Here is a 24,034-nt window from a genome sequence, read left to right as displayed (position 1 = left end):
ATAATTTACATAGTGTAACAGCTGAGCTGGTTCTATTCTTTTTGGCCATGTTGTGGTGTTTTGTGGTGGAAAACTGAGTCCGTCGAGCATAACACATCAACTTTGTTACCCATAGAAAGATAGACTATAAATGTTTTAACAATTGCTATTTTTTGGTGAAGCTTGCACTCAATTGCACCTCCCTGTTTCACACAACAATCTTCCTTCCTTGTCACAAAGGGGATTTATGGCAGATTTAAAATGAAAACCTCAAACCTGTTACGGTCAACCTTGTTACTTTAATGGCACTTTATTGGTCATATTTTAGTCATATTTTTTATTTAACCCCTTGAGATGGCAAAACATGTTTTTTTATGAAGTTCAACATGTGCTTTTTATGACAGAATATTACAATTAGGTGAATTGAATAGCTATTATTTATACCAAGATACACTACCCAAAATATACTCTTTTCGTGGAAGGACCCAGATAGTGAGAAAGTTGTAAAAACAAAACGCACCGGCACGTCGCCACTCGCCAGTGGCTTTATAAACTCATTTATCTAATCTGGCCTGCCTGCTCAATGTGTCTGTTAGCTACTAGCTACCCACTGCGCACAAACTGGTTGAATGAACGTTGTTTCAACGTAATTTGTCAACGTATTGTGACGTGGAATCTACGTGGAAAATACATTGGATTTGCAAAAAGTCATCAATGTAAACTGTTGTTTTGAGGGTGAAATTTCAACCACAGGATTATGTCTTCCTGGACAACATAGACAAACCTTGTATAAAATATGTTGAATTTATACCTTTGAAACAACATCAGATCTTCAATGTTATATCCACTATTAGGAAAAAAACAATAGGCTGGGCAGCACCTCCTACTGGAGAGTTGATATATCTACAGCTATCCATTTGGTCTCCCATCCAGAGTTTTAACCAGGCCCAGCCCAACTTTGATATTTATCACTGACTACTACCAATGTGCTATCGTGAGAATGATTATTGAGAGGTCACTTGTTAACTAAATAGATGTACTGTTGCTATTGAAGTCATTCCAAAGGGTAGATTTAACAGAGAAAATGAAATTGAACCATACTAAGTAGTGCTGAGCGATTTAATAGAAATGTTGGTTATTTTTCGGTTTTTAAACAACTAATTGACCAACTATTGATTCAATTATTTGAATTCCATTTTGTTCGTTTTTTTCTGTAACCTCAATGTGCACATTGCACAGTTTATATAGAGATAAATCAGATCCAGCCTGAACTGTGCGATGTAGTAGGGAGATGTAGTTTCCATCAGGCCAATATTCTACATAGTTTAGCGCATAAAACGTGGTAATTAACCACAATGACCATAATCCATTGCGCACCTACTTGTCCGGCTGTGTTTCTTTTACACCTGTTATAGAAGAGACAGAAAAATGCGCGATTGTGAGGTGATATAGAGAGCAGCCGTAGCTTCATGAGGTATCTACCTGAAAATACATGATCTAAGTGATAGTTGGTATTCAGAGTCATTCAAGTATGCCTTATTTACTTTAAAGAACTACTAAAATAGTGATTTTGTCAGACAGCTTAGGCAGCAGCTCTATAGAGATGAGATGATGACTTGGAATGAAATAATAGTCATCAAATAAAAACAAAGGTAATATACACAACAACTAAAATATTTGATTAAAGTAATAAATTATGGTTAATAAGTGAATAGCAGTAATGGGCAGTCACTACCACCATGGGACTTTTATTAATTGTATTATTCTGTGTTGTTACAGTATTCAACCAACATAATGCATAGTGGATTTAATGTTTAAAAAATAATCGAAACCTAAATGGAAAACTGTGATTATTTGTGAAATAATTTAACCAAAATCGAACCGACCTCAAAAAATACTAATCTCTCAGCACTGAGAGCCAATTTATGCTTGATCCCAAAATGTGGTCGGAGGCTCCGTATGGATGGTCTGACGCAATTGCGCAGCCTCCGGAGGCACGCAGATGCCAAATTGAGCTCCTACCGCATCGCAGTGCGCCTCTCAAATTTGGTACAAATGCGGAGGGCTCCGTATAGCTCCGCGTTGACGTGATTGGTTGACAGTAGGTGGGGGCGGTACTTTGACAACTTCCTTCACAACAGATCTGCGCTGCTCGGCGAAGTGCAAGAAGTATGAATGCCCTGACTTCTGCAGAGGGATGTTTAAGCCTTGAGATAATTCAGTATGTGTGCAATTCAGAGGGTGAATGGGCAAGACAAACAATTTTAGTGCCTTTGAATGGGATATGCTAGTAGGTGCCAGGCACACCGGCACACTGGGGCAGCAACTCAATATTAGGAAGGTGTTCTTAATGTTTTGTCCACCATGTAATCATCAATGATACCATTTAGGCTTAGCATTTGCAAAGTCATCAACAGCTATTCTTTCAATTCAACCCAGGGTTAATCTAAAAATAAAACAATACATATAGGCCTAGAGCAGGGGTCGGCAACAGGCGGCCTGCGGGCCAAAACCAGCTACTGTTTTTTTGGGCCCCACAAAGTGTTTAGTAAAAACAAAAACGTCTTTTTTTAGGGTTTTAATTTTGGGTCAAAAAACACTGTCAAATCACCAGGAATTCAGCAAAACATTAGTTTAATTTAGGACATTTGTTCCCAAGTATTCCTACAAATAAAAAAAGAGACGTGATCATGTCTCAACGTAATGAAGGTATGAATTTCTTGTTATTTTCAAATACAATGTATTTTTTGCATAGTTGTGTTCAATTTGCAGTGTACAAATTATTATCATTATGTTCCGGCCCCCCGACCATCCGCTCCGACAAAAATCGGCCCTGAATCTAGTTGCCAACCCCTGGACTAGGTTTTCAAGCTTATTCCTGCCTGTCTGTCGGCCCTGTGTGTGTGTGTGTGTGTGTGTGTTTGTGTGTGTGTGTTGTTATTCCTGCCTGTTGCCAGGGGAGACAGTGTTTCCTATAACCTGATACAGTGAGGGAAAAAAGTATTTGATCCCCTGCTGATTTTGTACGTTTGCCCACTGACAAAGAAATGATCAGTCTATAATTTGAATGGTAGGTTTATTTGAACAGTGAGAGACAGAATAATAACAAAAAAATCCAGAAAAACACATGTCAAAAATGTTATAAATTGATTTGCATTTTAATGAGGGAAATAAGTATTTGACCCCCTCTCAATCAGAAAGATTTCTGGCTCCCAGGTGTCTTTTATACAGGTAACGAGCTGAGATTAGGAGCACACTCTTAAAGGGAGTGCTCCTAATCTCAGCTTGTTACCTGTATAAAAGACACCAGTCAACAGAAGCAATCAATCAATCAGATTCCAAACTCTCCACCATGGCCAAGACCAAAGAGCTCTCCAAGGATGTCAGGGACAAGATTGTAGACCTACACAAGGCTGGAATGGGCTATAAGACCATCGCCAAGCAGCTTGGTGAGAAGGTGACAGTTGGTGCGATTATTCGCAAATGGAAGAAACACAAAAGATCTGTCAATCTCCCTCGGCCTGGGGCTCCATGCAAGATCTCACCTCGTGGAGTTGCAATGATCATGAGACCGGTGAGGAGTCAGCCCAGAACTACACGGGAGGATCTTGTCAATGATCTCAAGGCAGCTGGGACCATAGTCACCAAGAAAACAATTGGTAACACACTACGCCGTGAAGGACTGAAATCCTGCAACCCCCGCAAGGTCCCCCTGCTCAAGAAAGCACATATACAGGCCCGTCTGAAGTTTGCCAATGAACATCTGAATGATTCAGAGGAGAACTGGGTGAAAGTGTTGTGGTCAGATGAGATCAAAATCGAGCTCTTTGGCATCAACTCAACTCGCCGTGTTTGGAGGAGGAGGAATGCAGCCTATGACCCCAAGAACACCATCCCCACTGTCAAACATGGAGGTGGAAACATTATGCTTTGGGGGTGTTTTTCTGCTAAGGGGACAGGACAACTTCACCGCATCAAAGGGACGTTGGACGGGGCCATGTACCGTCAAATCTTGGGTGAGAACCTCCTTCCCTCAGCCAGGGCATTGAAAATGGGTCGTGTATGGGTATTCCAGCATGACAATGACCCAAAACACACGGCCAAGGTAACAAAGGAGTGGCTCAAGAAGAAGCACATTATGGTCCTGGAGTGGCCTAGCCAGTCTCCAGACCTTAATCCCATATCTGTGGAGGGAGCTGAAGGTTCGAGTTGCCAAACGTCAGCCTCGAAACCTTAATGACTTGGAGAAGATCTGCAAAGAGGAGTGGGACAAAATCCCTCCTGAGATGTGTGCAAACCTGGTGGCCAACTACTAGAAACGTCTGACCTCTGTGATTGCCAACAAGGGTTGTGCCACCAAGTACTAAGTCATGTTTTGCAGAGGGGTCAAATACTTATTTCCCTCATTAAAATGCAAATCAATTTATAACATTTTTGACATGCGTTTTTCAGGATTTTTTTGTTGTTATTCTGTCTCTCACTGTTCAAATAAACTTACCATTAAAATTATAGACTGATCATGTCTTTGTCAGTGGGAAAACGTACAAATCAGCAGGGGATCAAATACTTTTTTCCCTCACTGTAGGTTGGTGCTTGCAGGGAGGCGGCCCTGAGGGAGGAAGTGACACGTTCACTTAAAATTACTGGCAATCTTACGCCTGCTGCCCCTCTTTCGTCCCCCTGACCAAATTGGCATGGACCGTGTCGCTTGTGTTTCTGCTCTGTCTGAAGAAGCCTTTTAATCCCTATTTTATTATACCTCTCTAGTTTTCAGAAGAGCTAATTGTTATAGGAACCTAGAGACCACAAAGCATCTGCCAGCACATCCCATGCAGTCCTAAACAACACAGATGTTGTCTTTCAGATGTTTACTTATTACCATACCATTACTGCCTCTTAGACAATTGGTCATTGTGCTGTTGTGAGAAAAAAAGAGAAGTCATGAATGGGGCTGATTCATGAAGACATTGTCCAGAGGGACCATTGCTCTTGTTCATCAATGTTTGCCTATTATATTTGGTTTGTAATGTTTTGTAAAGTTGTTGTGTTGTTGTGTCCTCAGCCGGGTTTGAAATGGATTTGTCTCAGGGGGTGGGGGTTCAATAGAAGTAGACAAAAAAAGGGGGGAGTACAGAGACATGAGAGATCAAGGAGTGGCACTACCACTCCTTGTGTCTAGTTTAACCTCTACACTGCTCTCTCTCTATCATTGTCAGCATCTGCTGATTCTCTTTGTCACATAGTAAGTTATCTTGGCTGTGATGTCCAAGGCCGCTGGACTCGTTATCTTAATTGTCTCTATTAGAGTTCATTCATTCATTTGACCTGCTTTGGCATCATTAGTGCTGTCAGGTGGCTTAGTCATAGTCCCTTCCTGGCTCTCCTCCACCTCCTCCTCTTCCCCACTGGCCGTGTCGGCGGATCCAGTTGTGGCGCTGACTGGCTTAGTAGGCATGGTTAAGGCGTGTTCTGGTTCAGTTAGGGCGTGTACTTCCAGTCCAGACCTAGACCCAGGACCAATCCCATAGCATCATGTGTTCCAGGAGATAGCTGCACTGTGTTCCTTAGCCTTCATACGCAGCACTGCGATACTAGAAGACTTCCTGTCTGGATCGACACTGTTTAGGTCGTATCCGTTGAGGCCTCCGCCACCACCCATTCCTCCAGCCCCGAAGAGACTCCCCATGTGTGACTGTCCCATGTGGCCCCCATGGCCCTGTCCGCCCGGGCTGGGCACGCATAGGTAGTCAGAGACCCCTCCATGGGGGTGCGGGGTAATGCAGGAGGTGACTGATCCGTCAAAGGGCACCACACAGCCGGGGATGGGAGAGGCACTGCTGCCACCGCCCAGCCACGATGGGTTCTGGATCTACATGGAGGAACAGACAGGAGCAGGAGGTTAGGAGAACAGAAATCGTGTAACCCAAAACCAAATCTCATGCTAACTAACTTGATTTTCTTCTGGAGGCGAAAGCGGCTAACTAAAAACAGCAGATTCAGCCCCGGCCCTCTATAGAACAACTCCAACATTCCAGTTAAGTTCCCCGCTTTAACTCCACAAGAGATTACTCTTAACCCTCAATTCCGTGCTTGTTCATACTGTAGCTCTGAGCGCTATCCCATGCCTTATGTAGAATAAAAACGTTATTGTCCATCCAGGATGGACATTTTTCTTTGGCATCACCTTAAATTAAAAGGATCACATACACGTACATTCTCACATCATACACATTTAAACCAGTCAGTCCATCATATTGCCTACACTAAAAACATAGAGGACATTGATACATTCACTCACAACTGACCGCTGTCCCAACTGTACTGGATAGATAAGTACATATACCGATACAATTTACTTTACATTTAGTAGTCCAACAGCATAAGGAATAAATTCATGTTTGAACTTCTTAGCCATGGGCATTCCGAAGTGCCGGCCAGAGGGAAGCCTCTCGAACTGAGGGTGTAGAGGGTGGGAGGGGTCGCCAACGACAGCCAGTGCCTTCTTTTTGGTTGCCTTGTGGAACAGACTGCTCAACTGTGCCTGTGGTCAACTAATTACTTTGCTGGCTGTGTTTACTATTCTGGTTAGTTTGCTTTTGCTCCTCACGATCAGATTGCCATACCAGACTGTCATATTGAACGTGAGGATGCTCTCCACCAAGCTGCTGTACACCCTGTCCAGAACACCATGCATTCTCTTTAAAATTCTCTTTAAAACTCAGCTTGTCATCAATTTGGGTCCCTAGGTATTTGAAACACTCAACCACCTCCACTGGTTGGTCATTCAGAGGGAGTGGTTGGGACATTGGCAAGTTGTCTTTTCCACCTTAATGTGGAGGGCACTTGACCAGCACCATTCTTGAAAGATGTTGGTCTGTTCAAAATAGCTGTCCCCATCTGACGTACCAACTTTAAAAAAAGAGTCCCATCAGAGCCACGTACTTGAAAAGGCTCACATTGTTTCCTTGGATCTTCATCTCATTAGTGTAGATAGAGAACAACAATGGTGAAAGGACACACCCCTGGGGCGCCCCTGTGTTCAGGGTCAGTTTATCAGAGAGGGCCCCAATCATGAGGACCCTCTGTGGGCGGTCAGTTAAAAGGTCCTTGATCCAATGTGCGTTGCCTCCGTTGACATTCAGGTCCAGTAGTCATTTCAGCAGTTTGTATTTGCATTGTATTGAAAGCTGAACTAAAATCAATCAATAAAATGTGTGCATATGATTTTGCATGTTGAAGGTGACCAGCCACCATGTTTACCAAGGTCAGGGTAGCATCTTCAGTCCCCCTCTGTGCCTTATAGGCAAACTGTAATGGGTCCAGTTGATCTAAGAACAGGGTAAAGTGCTTACTGACAATCCTTTCCATGCGTTTGGCCAGAAGGGACGTGAGGTCCACAGGTCGAAAGTCATTTGGCCCCTGGCTTCTTAGGCACCGGTACAATGGTCGACACCTTCCAGCAGTTTGGCATTGTACAGGTGCTCAGCAGGTCGTGTAAAGACTCCATTGAGCTGGTTCGGCGCAGACTTAAGTACTTTGCCCCATAGTCCGTCTGGTTCCGGTGCTTTGTGTGTTTTAATATGTGACAAGCATGAGGCCACCTCATTCTCTGTTATCTGGACAGGAGATGATTTGGGGATGCTGTCACATATTTGTTCACATTCGTCTTTAAATTCAACGGTGTCAAATCTTCCATAAAAACAGTTAAGGTTGTTTATAAAGGATGAACAGTCTGCAATTTATTGTTCTCTCTTTTCTTTTCACTTCCCATCATTGAATTAAGCCCTTCCCATGCTTGTCTTGGATTGCCTGTACAGAACCTCTGCTCCACTTTATCCTTAAAGTCCTTTTTCGCTTTACACATTTTTTTACCTGTTTTCATTTTCTTTCTCCTTAACAGCATGAGTATCCCCTTTCAAGAAAGCAAACTTCCTTTAATTGAGGCACATTTTCAAGTCCTTAGACACCCAGGGCTTGTTGTTGGGAAATACTCTTAGAGTTTTTGTGTTTATGAGAGTATACTCACAGAACTTGATGTATGATGTGATGCTGTCTGTCAACTCATGGGGATCCCTGCACGAGTCAAAGAACACCTCCCAGTCTGTGACAAAAAAAGCAGTCCTTGAGCTCCTCCCTGCTCTCCTCTGTCCATACCTGAATGGATTTCTCTACAGGTTTTTCGCGTTTCACCTGCTGCCTGTATCTCGGTAGGAGATGGATAACGTTATGGTCTGATTTCCCGATGGGTGCTCTGCACACTGCCTTGTATTCGTCATCTACGTTGCCATAACACTGGTCCAGGATGCGAGTTGAGCGAGTCGGACAGGTGACATACTGTTGCAGAGTGGGGAGGTGCGCAGAGTGGGAGAGCGTATTAAAATCCCCAAGCACAAATACTGGCTGGTCAGCTGATCGTGAAAGCGCAGCCTTGAAACAGTCTGTAATCCTGTCAGCAGCTTCCTTATTGTTAGGTCCAGGCACATAGACCAGAATAATGGTAATCAGTCCAAACTTGCGTGGTAGATAGAATGGCCTGAATTATACAACGAGAATCTCATAGTCTCTGGTGCACACTTGTTCAATCACATTACACTGCATGGCCCAAGTATTATCTACAAAGCTACATAGCCACCTGCCTATTAATTTATGTGATGTTGTTTTGTCTCGATCTGCTCTAATAACAGTGTATCCATCAATGTTCACATCAATATTGTCCTGCTTGAGCCATGTTTCTGTAAAGCAGATTCGATTACTTCTCCTAAAGTCCTCTTCAAATGTAGCCCTTGCCGCTAACTCATCCAGGTTATTATTTAGTGACCGCACATTTGACAGGGTGATCACCGGGAGCGGGTGACGGCTTCCTCGCCTCCGTAGTCTGTTCCTAACACCACCTCTTGAGCCTCGCTTCTTCTTAGTTTCACTTTTTGACTTTGTAGAACAACCATCTGGCAAGGCAATGCTGTTTTCGAGAGTGTGAGCTTTATTTGGGAAAGAGAGCAGAAACTCACGGGAGTAGGTGATGGCAGTTGATTTATTCACTGACCATACAACCTCCGGTAGTGATTGTAAAGTTGTTCGCATATTACAGTGATTAGGATTAAGGTCACACTAACCATGTACAATCCACTTTCAAACTTGCGAGGCACTTGGACTTAAGACAAAACTGATCAAAATTGAGTGATATACTATAAACAAACAAACAATTAACGCAGGTGAGCTCAGGGTCTGGCAGCAGTGCCTTCTGTACCTGTGTGTAGTTCTCTGGCCTGGTGAGCAGGGGGAGCTCGTAGGCAGAAGAGAAGTGAGTTCTGACTTGCTGCATCTGACCAAACCTCTCCCTCTTCCTCCACTTGGCACGCCGGTTCTGGAACCACACCTGTAGAGAAGAAGAGGAGGATACATCAGAAACATCACTCTTAGAAAACAGGGGCTACCTAGAATCGTAAAGGGTTCTTTGTCTGTCCCTGTAAAATAAACCATTTTGGTTCTTGGTAGAACCCTTTTGGGTTCCAGGTAGAATGGTTTTTGGTTCCAGGTAGAACCTTTTCATGAAAGATCCACCATACATCAAATGGAGATGGTCATATCAACTACACGTTGTGATCTAAACTGACTGCATTGTGATCTAAACCTAGAAACACCCACCCACCTTGTCAAACATTTGTGGTCATACCTTCCTGTGTGGTGTCTGGTATACAACAGGAGTTCCCTGATCCTGGTGCAGAATACACAGGGTTTCTCCTTCCCCATATTGACTGATACCATTCAATTCAATAATAAAAAAGACAAACAAGTAAAAGTTGTCTAGTAAAATTTTAATGCAGTGCCAGGTCTCTCTCCATTCAGAGACGTCAGTATCAACCCTGTCTGTCGATCAGGACTCCGTCACATCATTTTACAAGTCTCCAAGTGCTGGCTCCATAGAGCATCTGTGAACATATACACAGTCACTGTTATATTATCAATGTCAGTTAGGGATCGGTGATATCTGACAAACAAATGTATACTATCTTGATGTTTGAACAGGTCAGACTAAACCTACGTAATTCTGGTCTCCCCATCGATGACCGTTGGTGAACATACGAGGTAAGGTCTTATTAATGGTCATGGCCTCTCATCAAAGATACTGGTCGGTCACACACAAACGAACATGTGTACACACACACACACACACACACACACACACAGAGAGAGCACTGATTACATTGTCAATGTTGGTTATGATTAGCATGATGGAACCAACCTGATCACTGCGTTCACCTTTCTATTTCACTTCAGATATCATAAAATGTGAAGTGAAATAGAATGGTTAACACAGCGATCAGGTTGGTTCCACCAGGCTAGGTTATGTCCTGGACATTATATGCATCTAAGAAGTAGAAAATAAGCAACAAATAATGTCAGTTTACATAAATTATGTTTCACAATTGGGTTATCAAATGTATCAAAGTAATGAAGTGGGTTACCTTCTGTATTTGTACAGCTGTTGCCGCTGACAGGTGAAGGTTGTTGGCCCGTTACTTGCCAATATGTGGCTGACTGTTCCATATATAGTAATGCTCACATCGAGGGCATGTCTGATTGATGCTGATGAAGGCCCCCTTGCTGGTCTTCTCTATGCTGAATGTTTGGCTACAAACTGGACATCTCTCAAACAACTGCAGCAGGCAATCTTATGAGGTGACGTTGACTGGGAGGGCCTGTGACAGTGTGATATAATAGACAGCCATGTGGTAAACTGCATTTTGTTCTAAAGAAAGGACAAAGCTTTTTGCTAATGCACTTCACATCTGCTTGGCTGGGGAATTAGCCTACTCGTTTTTTCAAGCCGGGTATTTTTTAATACAACTTTTCACATAACACACATTACCTGCTGTAGCTGATAAAGCTGTCTGTGTCATCAGGGCAGTAACTCGGGTCACTATCAGAGGCCTCATGATGGTGTCCTTTTCATAGGAGTGGAGGGAGAACCATGGCAACCATGGAGGTCACATGATACACTTTTATTATGAAAACAGCAAGTGAACAGTGAATGAAATTATTTTTGGAGGTCGCTAAACGATTGCAATCGCATTGCTGGACATGTTATGATGGCCACCCTTGCTCCTTCTGGTAGGTCCCATTGGGAGTTTGGTTTACTCAGGACCACTGGGAACAGGTCCTGGCTGTTACCATGGACAACAGCGGAAAGTCACAGTGAAAGAAGAGGTCAAGGAGAAAGAAGTGTGGAATTGATCACTTTGATTTAATTTTTAATATCATGACCAGGGGAGCAGTCTGGCACCCAACTGTGCACTTTGTCTAACAGAATAACAGGGTCGATGATTCCCTCAATTATAAACTCGAGAAATAACCTAATCTTGTTTGGAAGCCAATTTCATGCTTTGCAGACTGACTGGCTCCCCATTCAATGAAGGGAAACAAAGTAGGCGGAGAGGCGATTTGCACATGGAGCTTGGCAAAAGGGGGAATTAATTGTTGTCATAATTGTAATCCAAACTCAACCTTCATTTACTTGTTGTGACGCACTCAGGTTCCAAACTCTGTTTTAAACTAAACTGACTTTATGACCAAAATGATCCTATTTCAACTTTGTAGGCAACATATTGATGCCACATAGGCCATTTTCAAAGGGATTGGTTGGTTTTTAGGGGCAGTAGCATTTTAAAGTTCCGTCCACCACTAGGGCTATTGATGTATGGAGGGGGCTGTGGCTGCACAGCTCTTGTGTGTGTGGTTGTGCTTGTGTGTGTGTGTGTGTGTGGTTGTGTATGTGTGTGTGTGTGAGACACAGACCTCTCCTTCTCCTAAGACTGTGCCACATCTGGGGCCTGCAGCTTCTCAGCAATCACACAGGGGACCTCCGCTATCATCACAACTGGAAGGCAAAGGGTGTGTGTGTGTGTTTATTTATCCTAAACATAAACCATCAACTTAGTGAATACCATTGGTGTTTAATGAGAGTTTCAGCATCAAATATCCTTCTAATACTTTTATTTATTTTACTATGTCAATGTGTCTTATTTTATTGTAGATCAGCTTTAATATTCCAGATAGATTGTGGCTTCTATCAATGTAATTGTCTGCATCATTTCCAACCCCCCATACAGTGCATTCGGAAGGTATTCAGTCCCCTTGACATTTTGTTACATTACAGCCTTATTCTAAAATTGATTAAATAAATAAAAATCCTAAATCAATCTACAAACAATACTCCATAATGACAAAACAAAAACTGGTTTTTAGAAATGTTGGCAAAAAAACTAGAAATACTTTATTTACATAAGTATTCAGACCTTTTGATATGTGACTCGGATCGGAATTGAGCTCAGGTGCATCCTGTTTCCATTGATCATCCTTGAGATGTTTCTACAACTTGATTGGAGTCCAACTGAGGTAAATTCAATTGATTGGACATGATTTGGAAAGGCACACACCTGTCTATATACGGTCCCACAGTTGACAGTGCATGTCAGAGCAAAAACCAAGCCATGAGGTCGAAGGAATTGTCCGTAGAGCTCCGAGACAGGATTGTGTCGAGGCACCGATCTGGGGAAGGGTACCAAAAAATGGATGCAGCATTGAAGGTCCCCAAGAGCACAGTGGCCTCCATCATTCTTAAATGGAAGAAGTTGGAACCACCACGACTCTTCCTAAAGCTGGCCGCCTGGCTAAACTGAGCAATCGGGGGGGAAGGGCCTTGGTCAGGGAGGTGACCAAGAACCCGATGGTCACTCTGACAGATCTCCAGAGTTCCTCTGTGGAGATGGGAGAACCTTCCAGAAAGACAACCATCACTGCAGCACTCCACCAATCAGACCTTTATGGTAGAGTGGCCAGACGGAAGCCACTCCTCAGTAAAAGGCACATGACAGCTCTCTTGGAGTTTGCCAAAAGGCACCTAAAGACTCAGACCATGAGAAACAAGATTCTCTGGTCTGATGAAACCAAGATTGAATTCTTTGGCCTGAATGCCAAGCGTCACATCTGGAGGAAACCTGGCACCATCTCTATGGTGAAGTTTTTTAATTAATTTGCCATTTTCTTTTTAACCTTATATCCACTAGAAACTCATGGACAGTATGGACAAAGGTATAAAAAATCAATACTATATATGAATAAATGGTTTTAAAGTTGTACAAGTATAAATGACCAAAGTTGCCATAGATCACCTGTTAAAGGTCCAATGCAGCCATTTTTATCTCAATATCAAATAATTTCTGGGTAATGATTAAGTACCTTACTGTAAATGTTTTCAAATAAAATGGCCAAAAATAAACTAAGGGAGGGGGACAGGGGGAGCAGGTAGCTGACTAGTGGTGGCTATTCAGCAGCCTGATGGTCTGGTGGGGTAGAAGCTCTTGGCCAGTCTTCCAGTTTTTGCCATGATGCTCCTGCACTGCCCACGTCTTAGTGATTGAAGCGGGGAGAACAGGCCATGGCTCTCGGGTGGCTGTGGTCCCTGATTATCTTTTTGGCCTTCCTGCGACACCTGGTGTTGTATGTGTCCTGGAGGGCTGAGAGATCCAGTCAAATACTCAGTGAGAGTATTTGACATACACATGCTCACACATTTTCATGACTTCAGCTGAAATATCATTATATCAGACTAGGGCTGTGATGGTCTGGCTGCTTCTCTCACACTCTCTCTTTCCCTCTTCCTAAAACAGACCTGGGATAACTATAGTTTTAACTATGCTTTATGGGAAGTAACTATTGTTCCGCGGGAACAAATAGTTACTTTGGAGGTGACTACAACTATATGAATACAGATCTAAATAATGACTACTTAAAAAAATATATTTTTATACAGATCTCAGGAAGTATAAATAAGGTGTGACGCTCAATTACTGTATGACTATTTCAACATGCCACTGAAAAGGTTGAAAGCTGCAATTCATTTTATGATACCTGAAAAAACTGCAGAGTAATTCAGAGCCATTTGCAAACATTGCAAAACCACAAGTTGGATATCAAAAACTACTTTGAACCTCTTTGTCCATCTGAGGGTAAGTGTTCTTGTTTCAAATACACACTATACCATATTTAAAGGAATAGTTTATTCAGAATACTAACTAACATAATTTTCAACCTACATTTGCTTTAGTTGATTCTTGAAGGCAGTTTGGGGATATTTAGTTTCCTTTTGACACTTAATAGCCATATTTTGTTGCTGTTAGCATTCTCAGTAACACTTAACATTAAGCTGTTATAGTGTCTGTGTAGAGAAACATTTTAGTAGCATGTTGTTACATAATACTTTGGTAATTGAATTTTAATTGCATAGCAATGAGCTGAGAGTTTTTGTAACTACTGTATACAAGAGAAAGTGTACTGTTCCCTATTTAATTTATGTAATAACTCCATTATTATGCAATTATAAAGCAATTTCCAAAGTCCTATGCAACAACAATGTTGCTATTGTCATAATCAAAGTTACTACAGATGTATAAGAACTTGATGTCATACTAGGTGGGCGGGGCACGCGTAAACAAGATGGCGTATTGAATAGAAATCGGTACAAAACACCTCAAGATAAAAACATAATATTCAAAATCAGTAAGTTAGACTAAATATTAGCATTTCATATATTCGCAGTTAATATAATTCAATCTGGATAATAACAGAAATAAGATCATAAGGCTAGAGAAATATATCGACAAATATTACTACAACAAGCAACACCCAAACATGACAGAAGACAAGCGTGGAGAGCCGATCCCCAAAAGAAAACGCGACTCATCGACAGATACAGATGATATATGCTTTTCACCACTGGGTATGGTAAGTGTGGAAAGCGACCTGTTGAAGTCGATAAATGACAAATTGGGCATATTAGAATTGGTCAGTAAAGACGTAAAAGAGTTGAAAGCGAGTCTTCAAATGAGTGACGAAAAAGCTTTGGTAATGGAGAAAGAAACCAAAGAAATAAAAGTGACAGTCTCTAAAATGGAAACGGACGTTAGGGAATTAAAAAAGGAGAACAATCTTCTGAGAGAAGCCTTACTAGACATCCAAACTAGATCGATGAGGGAAAATCTAGTACTTACGGGTATTCAGGAAAAGGAGGGAGAAATAACAGAGAATATTATGAAGGACTTCCTGCATACAGCGCTACAAATCCCACTCGAGGCTGTCGATAAAATCCAACTAGAACGTGTACATCGTTTCGGAAAAAGAGGACAGAAATATGAGCGCCCAATCGTTGCCAAATTTGCTTTTTTTAAGGACAAAGCTATGGTGAAAAGCCTGGGAAAAAGACTTGCTGGCACGAAAATAGGCATGAATGATCAGTTCCCGAAGGAGATTGTAGAAAGGCGCAAAGTTCTGTATCCAATCTTCAAGGAAAACAGATTAAAAGGGAAACGTGTTGCACTAGTGGTGGATAAATTATATATTGACAACCAAATGTTCAGAGACACAAAGACTACTCCATGGCTATTCTAAAAGTTGTAATAGAGGAGTCAAATATTGGAGCACCTGATACTAGCAATGATAGGGATTGTAATATTAAATAACATTTATAGTAAGTATAGTATTTTATAAATGGATAAAACGATATAACAAGCAGAATAATACATCTTTATATACAAATAATTAGAACATGGATTTTTTGGCGGGAGATTGTTGTTTTGGCGGATGGTTGTTGTGGTTGGTCCTGTGTTCTCTCTGGCGTCCTCTCCCCCTTGCAGCAGATGTGGATGCGGGTGCGTTTGCACGCTCGGCCCATTTCTTCCGCAGTCAACCATGTGGTGTGCATTTTTGTATTTGAAAAGGTACGGCGTTAAGTGAGTGAGAGGGGAAATGGTTGCATATCCCAGAGCCGACCGGGGGTCTATGAACAGGGGTAGTGAGAGAGAGAGCTTTCAATTTTGTGTAGATGAGGGATATACATTTTTAAATATAGTATACATCTAATCTAATTATTCATTGTCCTATCATGATGGAAAGATCCCTAACCCTATAACCTGGACACCCACCTGAGCGACCCATACACCAAAGAGAAGTTCCCATCTATTTTATGGACCTGCTGTGAATATGCAGCCTAAACAGAGAAATAAATGCGGTCAGAGACCTACTTGAGCAGCACCGCCCCCTCAAGATTCTGAGCCTGCCTGGCAGGGTTGGTCCTACAAAGCCAGAGCCCCCTGATGGGAGAGCAAAATATACAAGCAAATTCTCAAAGCTGCTAATGAGAACCTTGACGACCTTTTACCTAGCCGGTGGGGATTCCGGTGGGGTACGCCCACCCAGGTAGTGGCAGTGCTGGCAACACTGGCTGCAGTAACCCATGGGGAGGGGGTCACACTCGGACAATCAGAGAGGGGGTTTATCATTGTGGCCCAGGTGGCACAAAACAATCAAAGGTCTGACCGCATGGAGATGCTTGGGAAAATGGTTACAACAGGGGATCAGAGTGTTTGTGTCTCAGGTGAAGAGGGTGGATCTGATCTCCATCACCTAGGACTTGACATAGATTAAGTAGATTAATCAAATCTCACATTGTTATCAATTTCTGCTCAATCTGCATGCTTTCTCAATCAGCTTTAACTGTATGTGCACTCGTAGATCAAGTTATTTCTCGAGTTGGGCTCTGGGATATAACAGCCGTTGAGTATCGGATTTTATGGTGGATTGTGGGGGAGGGGGGTTGAGTGTGTTGGAGTATGTGAGTATGTGCGTGTGTGCTGGTCTGGCATCTGTTGTGGGGGGGGTGGGGATGTTGGGGGGGGGGGGGTATGGGATGGACCGCGGGAATTATTTGCTAGGATAATAATTGCTTGTCAATGAATTAAATGTAATACAATGGCAATCCTGGTTATATGTTAGAATCCTATGCGTGAACTGCCGACATTATTACGCATATTAATTTATAATGATGGAAAATAGGATATGCATAATAAAAATAATAATAATAGTTATATAGATATATATATATATATATATATATATATATAGAGGTGAAAGCATTGGAAATGCTTTTGGCGGTTAACCTGCTTCTGTTTTGTGGGTGGCACTGTGTGCTGTTATCGATGGATGGGTCCTGGCCTCTCGGGGCCTTAGGGATACGGAGGGACGTGGGTGGGATGCTGATCACTGGGATGACGGCTCAACTTGGGATGGGGAGGGGCTTTAGCGGGGAATTAGTGGAGAACAATTGAAGGGTTACTCCGTAGCAATGCAAATATCACGGTACAGCTATATGGACACTCAATCATTACGCTATTTTTTATTGATAAATTTACAAACATATATAATGATAAATAGACTTGAAACTTGTATCTCATTATGGTGTATGGTGAAATAAGTATAGCCAGTTATAATTGTAATGGCTTAGCTGATAATAACAAAAGAAGAACAATATTTACATGGCTCAAAGAGAAGGAATATAATATCTATTGCATACAGGAAACTCATTCAACAATTCGAGATGAAGTAGCGTGGAAAAAAGAATGGGGGGGGGGAAATATACTTCTCCCATGGGCAAAGAAATTCAAAAGGGGTGATGATATTAATTAATAGTAATTTCGATCCAAATGTGCAAATTGTCCAAATAGATACGCAAGGTAGATGGATTATTTTAAATATGGTATTGGACCATAAACAGATATGGCTCATTAACCTTTACGGACCAAATAATGATGATCCACAATTCTTTGACAATATATATAATAAATTATCAAGCCTGCAAGCAACTCAAGACAATATTATTATGGTGGGGGATTATAATACTGTTTTAAATAGCTCAATGGACCGAAAAGGAAATCACACCACAAACAATCACCCAAATGCTCTTAAGGAAATTGTGAATGTCATGGATACATTAGAACTAGTAGATATATGGAGGCTTAAATATGCTGATCTAGTGAGATATACATGGCGGAGACTGAATCAAGCTAGTCGTCTTGACTTCTTTCTTATCTCATTCTCGTTGGCACCAAAAGTAAAAAAAGTGTTGATAGGGGACAGAATGCGGTCGGACCATCATATAATAGGCATATACATTACTCTGACTGAATTTCCAGGTGGGCGAGGATATTGGAAATTTAATCAAAGCCTATTAGATGATAATTTATTTATAATTAGAACAAAGGAATTTATAACTGACTTTTTCCAACATAACATAGGTACAGCGAATCCCCTTATTGTATGGGACACCTTTAAATGTGCCTTTAGAGGCCATGCAATTCAGTACTCATCTCGAAAACAAAAGCAATTTAGGTTAAAAGAGTTTATACTAAGAAAGGAAATAGAAAGTCTAACAGAACAGATAGATGGCAATAAAAACTGTAACATAGAGGCTCAGAATAAATTAGAGGAAAAACAAAAAGAAATGGAAAAACTTATTCAAGAAAGATCAAGTGTAATATATTATAAAAATAAAGCAAACTGGATGGAATATGGGGAAAAATGCACAAAATTATTTTTTAATCTTCAACATAGGAATGCTACCAAAAAGAACTTAATGAAACTGGTTACAATTGACGGAGTCACCCATAATTCACCTAATGATATTTTGAAGGAAGAAACAAAGTATTTTAAGCATATGTTTTCTTTTCAGTCGCCTCCATCTCCTCTAACTGAAGCTAATTGTAGAGATTTTTTTTCTATTGATAATGTCAAATTAACAGCCACACAGAAAGACTCTTGTGAAGGTGAAATTACAGAGGAGGAACTTCTGGATGCAATTAAAGACTTTAAGTCCGGGAAAACTCCAGGGTTGGATGGCATACCAATCGAGGTATACCAAACCTTTTTTGATATACTAAGAGGACCGTTATTAGCATGTTTTAACCACTCCTATGTAAATGGTAGATTATCTGACACTCAAGAAGAGGGTCTGATCTCATTATTACTGAAACAGGATACAAGTGGAAAATATAAAGATCCAGTCCATTTACAAAATTGGAGGCCCCTTGCACTTCAGTGTTGTGATGCAAAAATCCTAGCAAAATGTATAGCGCATAGAATTAAAAAGGTATTGTCGGATATTATTCATTCTAATCAGACAGGTTTTTTACATGGAAAATACATTGGAGATAATATAAGGCAAGTATTGGAAACAATAGAACACTATGGAAAATATGGGAAACCAGGCCTGCTATTCATAGCAGACTTCGAAAAGGCATTTGATAAAGTTCGACTGGAATTTATATATAAATGCCTGGAGCATTTCAATTTTGGAGAATCTCTTATAAAATGGGTCAAAATCATGTATAGTAACCCTAGGTGTAAAATAGTAAATAATGGCTATTTCTCAGAAAGTTTTAAACTATCAAGAGGAGTGAAACAAGGTTGTCCACTATCGGCATATCTATTTATTGTGGCCATCGAGATGTTAGCTATTAAAATCAGATCCAATAATAATATCAGGGGATTAGAAATACAGGGCTTAAAAACAAAGGTGTCATTGTACGCAGATGATTCATGTTTTCTTTTAGATCCACAACTAGAATCCCTCCACAGCCTCATAGAGGATCTAGATACATTTTCTAACCTCTCTGGATTAAAACCAAATTATGACAAATGTACTATATTACGTATTGGATCACTAAAAAATACAATTTTTACATTACCATGTAGTTTACCAATAAAATGGTCTGATGGTGATGTGGATATACTCGGAATACATATCCCAAAGGAAATAAATGATCTCACTTCAATAAATTTTAATAGAAAGTTAGCAAAAATAGATAAGATCTTACTACCATGGAAAGGAAAATACCTGTCAATTTGTGGAACAATCACCCTGATTAACTCTTTAGTATTATCCCAGTTTACCTATTTGCTTATGGTCTTGCCTACGCCTAGTAAACAGTTTTTTAAATTATATGAGAAAAAAATGTTCAATTTTATTTGGAATGGCAAGCCAGACAAAATTAAAAGAGCATATTTATATAATGAATATGAATTCGGAGGACAGAAATTATTAAATATTAAAGCATTAGACCTATCACTAAAAGCTTCAGTCATACAAAAGTTATACTTAAATCCGAACTGGTTCTCAAGCAAATTAGTAAGATTGTCTCACCCACTGTTCAAGAAAGGCCTTTTTCCCTTTATTCAGATTACAACCTCTCACTTTCAGTTATTTGAAAAGGAAATAATCTCCCAAATGTCACTATTTCTAAAACAAGCCATAGAAAGTTGGTTGCAATTTCAATTTAATCCTCCAGAAACGACAGAACAAATAATGCAACAAATATTGTGGTTAAATTCAAATATACTAATTGACAAAAAACCTTTATTTTTTGACAGAATGTTTAAAAAAGGTATAATCTTCGTAAATGATATCATCGGTAGGACTGGTGGAGTTATGTCGCACATGCAGCTAACAAAAACATATGGAAATGTCTGCTCTACCCAAAATTACAACCAAATAATTGCAGCCTTACCGCAAAAGTGGAAGAGGAAAGTTGAAGGGGGAGAAAGTAAGGAACTTGTCTGTCGGCCTTGCATTAAAGAACATAATTGGTTAAGGAAAACTGTGATAAATAAAAAAGTATATCAGTTTCACTTAAGGACCAAAGGATTGACAGCCGTCCCATTTAGATTGCAAAATAGTTGGGAAGAGATCTTTGACGTACCGATCCCATGGCATAGTGTTTATGAACTTTTTTTTTTTTTTTTTTTTTTTTTTTTTTTTAGTTATTTAGCAGACGCTCTTATCCAGAGCGACTTACAGGAGCAATTAGGGTTAAGTGCCTTGCTCAAGGGCACATCGACAGATTTTTCACCTAGTCGGCTCGGGGATTAGAACCAGCGACCTTTCGGTTACTGACACTACGCTCTTAACCACTAAGCTACCTGCCGCCCCGAACTGACACGCAAAACGACACCGGATTCAAAAATTAGAATCTTTCAATTTAAATTATTATATAAAATTCTTGCTACCAATAGAATGTTATTTATATGGGGGATACAATCTTCCCAGCTCTGCAGATTTTGCTGTGAAGAGATAGAATCATTAGATCATTTGTTTTGGTTCTGTCCATTTGTAGCTTGTTTTTGGACACAGGTCCAGGAATGGCTAAAGGATTGCAATATTTACCTGGAACTAACCTTGCAGATAGCATTACTGGGTGATCTGAAAAGTCATAGTCAATCAATCAATAATATAATAATACTTTTAGCAAAAATGTTTATTTTTAATTCACAATCTGTAGAAGCAATGAGAATAGAAAGGTTCAGAACTTTTGTAAAACATCACAGTATGGTTGAAATATATATGGCAAATAGAAATCCTATATGGATGGTGTTAAGAGATAGATGGGAGGTATTGAATAGAGTTGAAGGATGGGACTAATAACAAATAACAACAAATAATAACAAAGATAGCTAATAATGTAAGCATACTGTGTCCATAATAAGTATATAGGTTGTATGTTGGGAGCTTTTGGGAAAGAGCACAGTTAGAAAGATATGGCATTTAGAAGCAAACCGGATGGACATCATGAAAATGATCGGAGAGGTTTAGAGTAGAAGAAGTTCAGGAGCAAAAAAATAAATAAATGGATGTGTATATGTGTGTATGTGTATATGTATATATATATATTTATATATATATATGTATGTATGTATGTATGTATGTATGTATGTATGTATGTATGTATGTATGTATGTATGTATGTATGTATGTATATGTATGTATGTGTATATATGTATATATATGGATATAGAATTATTGTAAAATTAACTCTGTCCATAAGGTGTAGATAGTAATTATAGACCGGAAGTAGAGGCCTGGGCGTTGTTGTTCACTAATTTACTCCAAGTAGGGAAAGGATGGTGGGGTTGAAAAGTAATAAAGGGGAATATATATATATAAACAATAAAAAATAAACATGGGGGATTGGAAGTGATGCAGACAATTACATTGATAGAAGATACAATCTATCTGCAATATTAAGCTGATCCATCCCCCCCCAAAAAAAATAAAAAAAAAAAAATAATAATAATTAAAAAATGAAAAAAATACACTTGATGTCAAGTGTTACTGTATGTCTCACTCATTATGAAAATAGATTTGTTAGTAATCTCCCGGGTGGCGCAGTGGTCTAAGGCACTGCATCGCAGTGCTAGCTGTTCCACTAGAGATCCTGGTTCAAATCCAGGCTCTGTCGTAGCCGGCCGCGACCGGGAGACCCATTGGGCGGCGCATAATTGGCCCAGCGTCGTCCAGGGTAGGGGAGGGAATGGCCGGCAGGGATGTAGCTCAGTTGGTAGAGCATGGCGTTTGCAACGCCAGGGTTGTGGGTTTGATTCCCACGGGGGGCCAGTATTAAAAATAATGTATGCACTCACTAACTGTAAGTCGCTTTCGATATTTGGCAGCCATCAAATACATATTTTTGGTGTTTTCAAATAACTTAAAATATTATTTGTTTTTCTGAGAGGTATTCAAAATGCTTTCAAATATTATTTGTATTTCTGTGACCTGTATTTGAATATCAAAGAAAATAGTTAACTTTTAGTTGAAACTATATTCGACTACATATATTCTTTGATGGTATTTTCAAATAAACTACAAAAATAAAAATAATCGGCCCAGGTCTGTCCTAAAATATTGTTTGCTCTTTATATTTTTTTTCCTTCTCTTTCTCTCATCTTCTGTTCTGTACTGCATTTCCGTGTCTGTCTAGTCCAAAAAGTTATCTCTTAGTTTAGATGTGCAGTAAAGTATACGTTGATAAGATTTTTGCAACTTCTGGAAAAATCATGGAGAAGAATAGTGGAGAGAGAAAGCGAGAGAGGAAGATACTGGAGAGAGGAAGTGAGAAGAGCAGACCAGAGGAGGTAGACTGGGCCTCTCTCTGTTTAGATGTATTTATTTATTGTCTCAGTCTTATCCTTTGAGGGGAAGGAGAGATTTCTTCAAAGAGGGAGGCCAATCTAGAGCCGGCACAGGGTTTGAACTTGGATTATGGGATGGATATGACCCAAACCAATCAGCATGCGGTTTCACAGCCATTTACGTGCAATTTCCCTTTGGCCCATCTCTCTCGCTCTCTCACACACACACACACATTTATATTTCCACCAAAAATTTTAACAACAGTACTACACTGTTGGGGAAAGGAGTTGAATGAGAGTAGGCCTACAGCAGGATGGGTGTTGTAACACAATATTGAGTAATCTAGAATTGAAAAGGATTGTTTTCCAACGTGATGAGGCCAAAGGGGTGTATGGGCTAGCAACTAAAAAACACACTCAAACACATGCCATCACTTTGACAAGGCAAACTAGTTACACGTTTGAAGAAAGGACCTTATATGGCTGCTGTTTAAAGACAACCCAATCAGCATGCGGTTTCACAGCCATTTAAGTGCAATTTCCCTTCAGCCCATCTCTCTCTCTCTCGATCTCTCTCTTTCTCTGTCGCTGGATCTCTCTATCTATCTCAGTCTTACTCGCTTACACACTCACACACATTTATATTTCCACTAAGAAGTGTAATCATTAACAGTAGTACACAGACAGTATCTCTAGCTTAAATTGACACATTTTGATGGGGATTTTTTTATTATGCTAATTAGATTCCCACGGGGGGCGCGGACATCAACCTTAGGGGGTTTAAAATGTATACAGTTTAGATTGTTTTATCACTGGCCTACACACAATACCCCATAATGTCAAAGTGGAATTATGTTTGGATTTTGTTTTACAAATCAATTCAAAACGAAAAAGCTGTAATGTCTTGAGTCATTAAGTAGTCAACCCCTTTGTTATGGCAAGGCTAAATAATTTCTGGAGTAAACATTTGCTTAACAAGTCACATAATAAGTTGCATGGACTCACTCTGTGTGCAATAATAGTGTTTAACATGATTTTTGAATGACTACCTCATCTCTGTACCCCATACAGTGCAGTGAATTTCAAACACAGATTCAACTACAAAGACCAGGGAGGTTTTCCAATGCCTCGCAAAAGAAGGGCACCTATTGGTAGATGGGTAAATAAAAAAGCAGACATTGAATATCCCTTTGAGCATGGTGAAGTTATTAATGACACTTTGGATGGTGTATCAATACACCCAGTCACTACAAAGATACAG

At 40.3% G+C, this 24,034-nt stretch overlaps 1 protein-coding gene across 1 annotated transcript in view; it reads right to left on the bottom strand.

The window, feature by feature from the left end:
- Positions 1 to 5,509: 5,509 nt before the first annotated feature.
- The window catches only part of LOC311136877 (homeobox protein aristaless-like 4), a gene marked incomplete at both ends in the record, with an annotated part of 84,010 nt that continues 65,485 nt past the window's right edge, over positions 5,510 to 24,034 (bottom strand). The window contains 2 exons of the mRNA XM_084171190.1: positions 5,510 to 5,848; positions 9,227 to 9,355. Coding sequence (XP_084027316.1) covers positions 5,510 to 5,848; positions 9,227 to 9,355 — 468 coding nt within the window. The remainder of the gene's footprint in view (positions 5,849 to 9,226; positions 9,356 to 24,034) is intronic.

This window comes from Coregonus lavaretus (genome assembly GCF_964263955.1).
Source record: "Coregonus lavaretus genome assembly, chromosome: 11".
NCBI lineage: Eukaryota > Metazoa > Chordata > Actinopteri > Salmoniformes > Salmonidae > Coregonus > Coregonus lavaretus.
The sequence above is the reverse complement of the archived record's forward strand: the minus strand, read 5'-3'. Positions and strand labels throughout refer to the sequence as shown.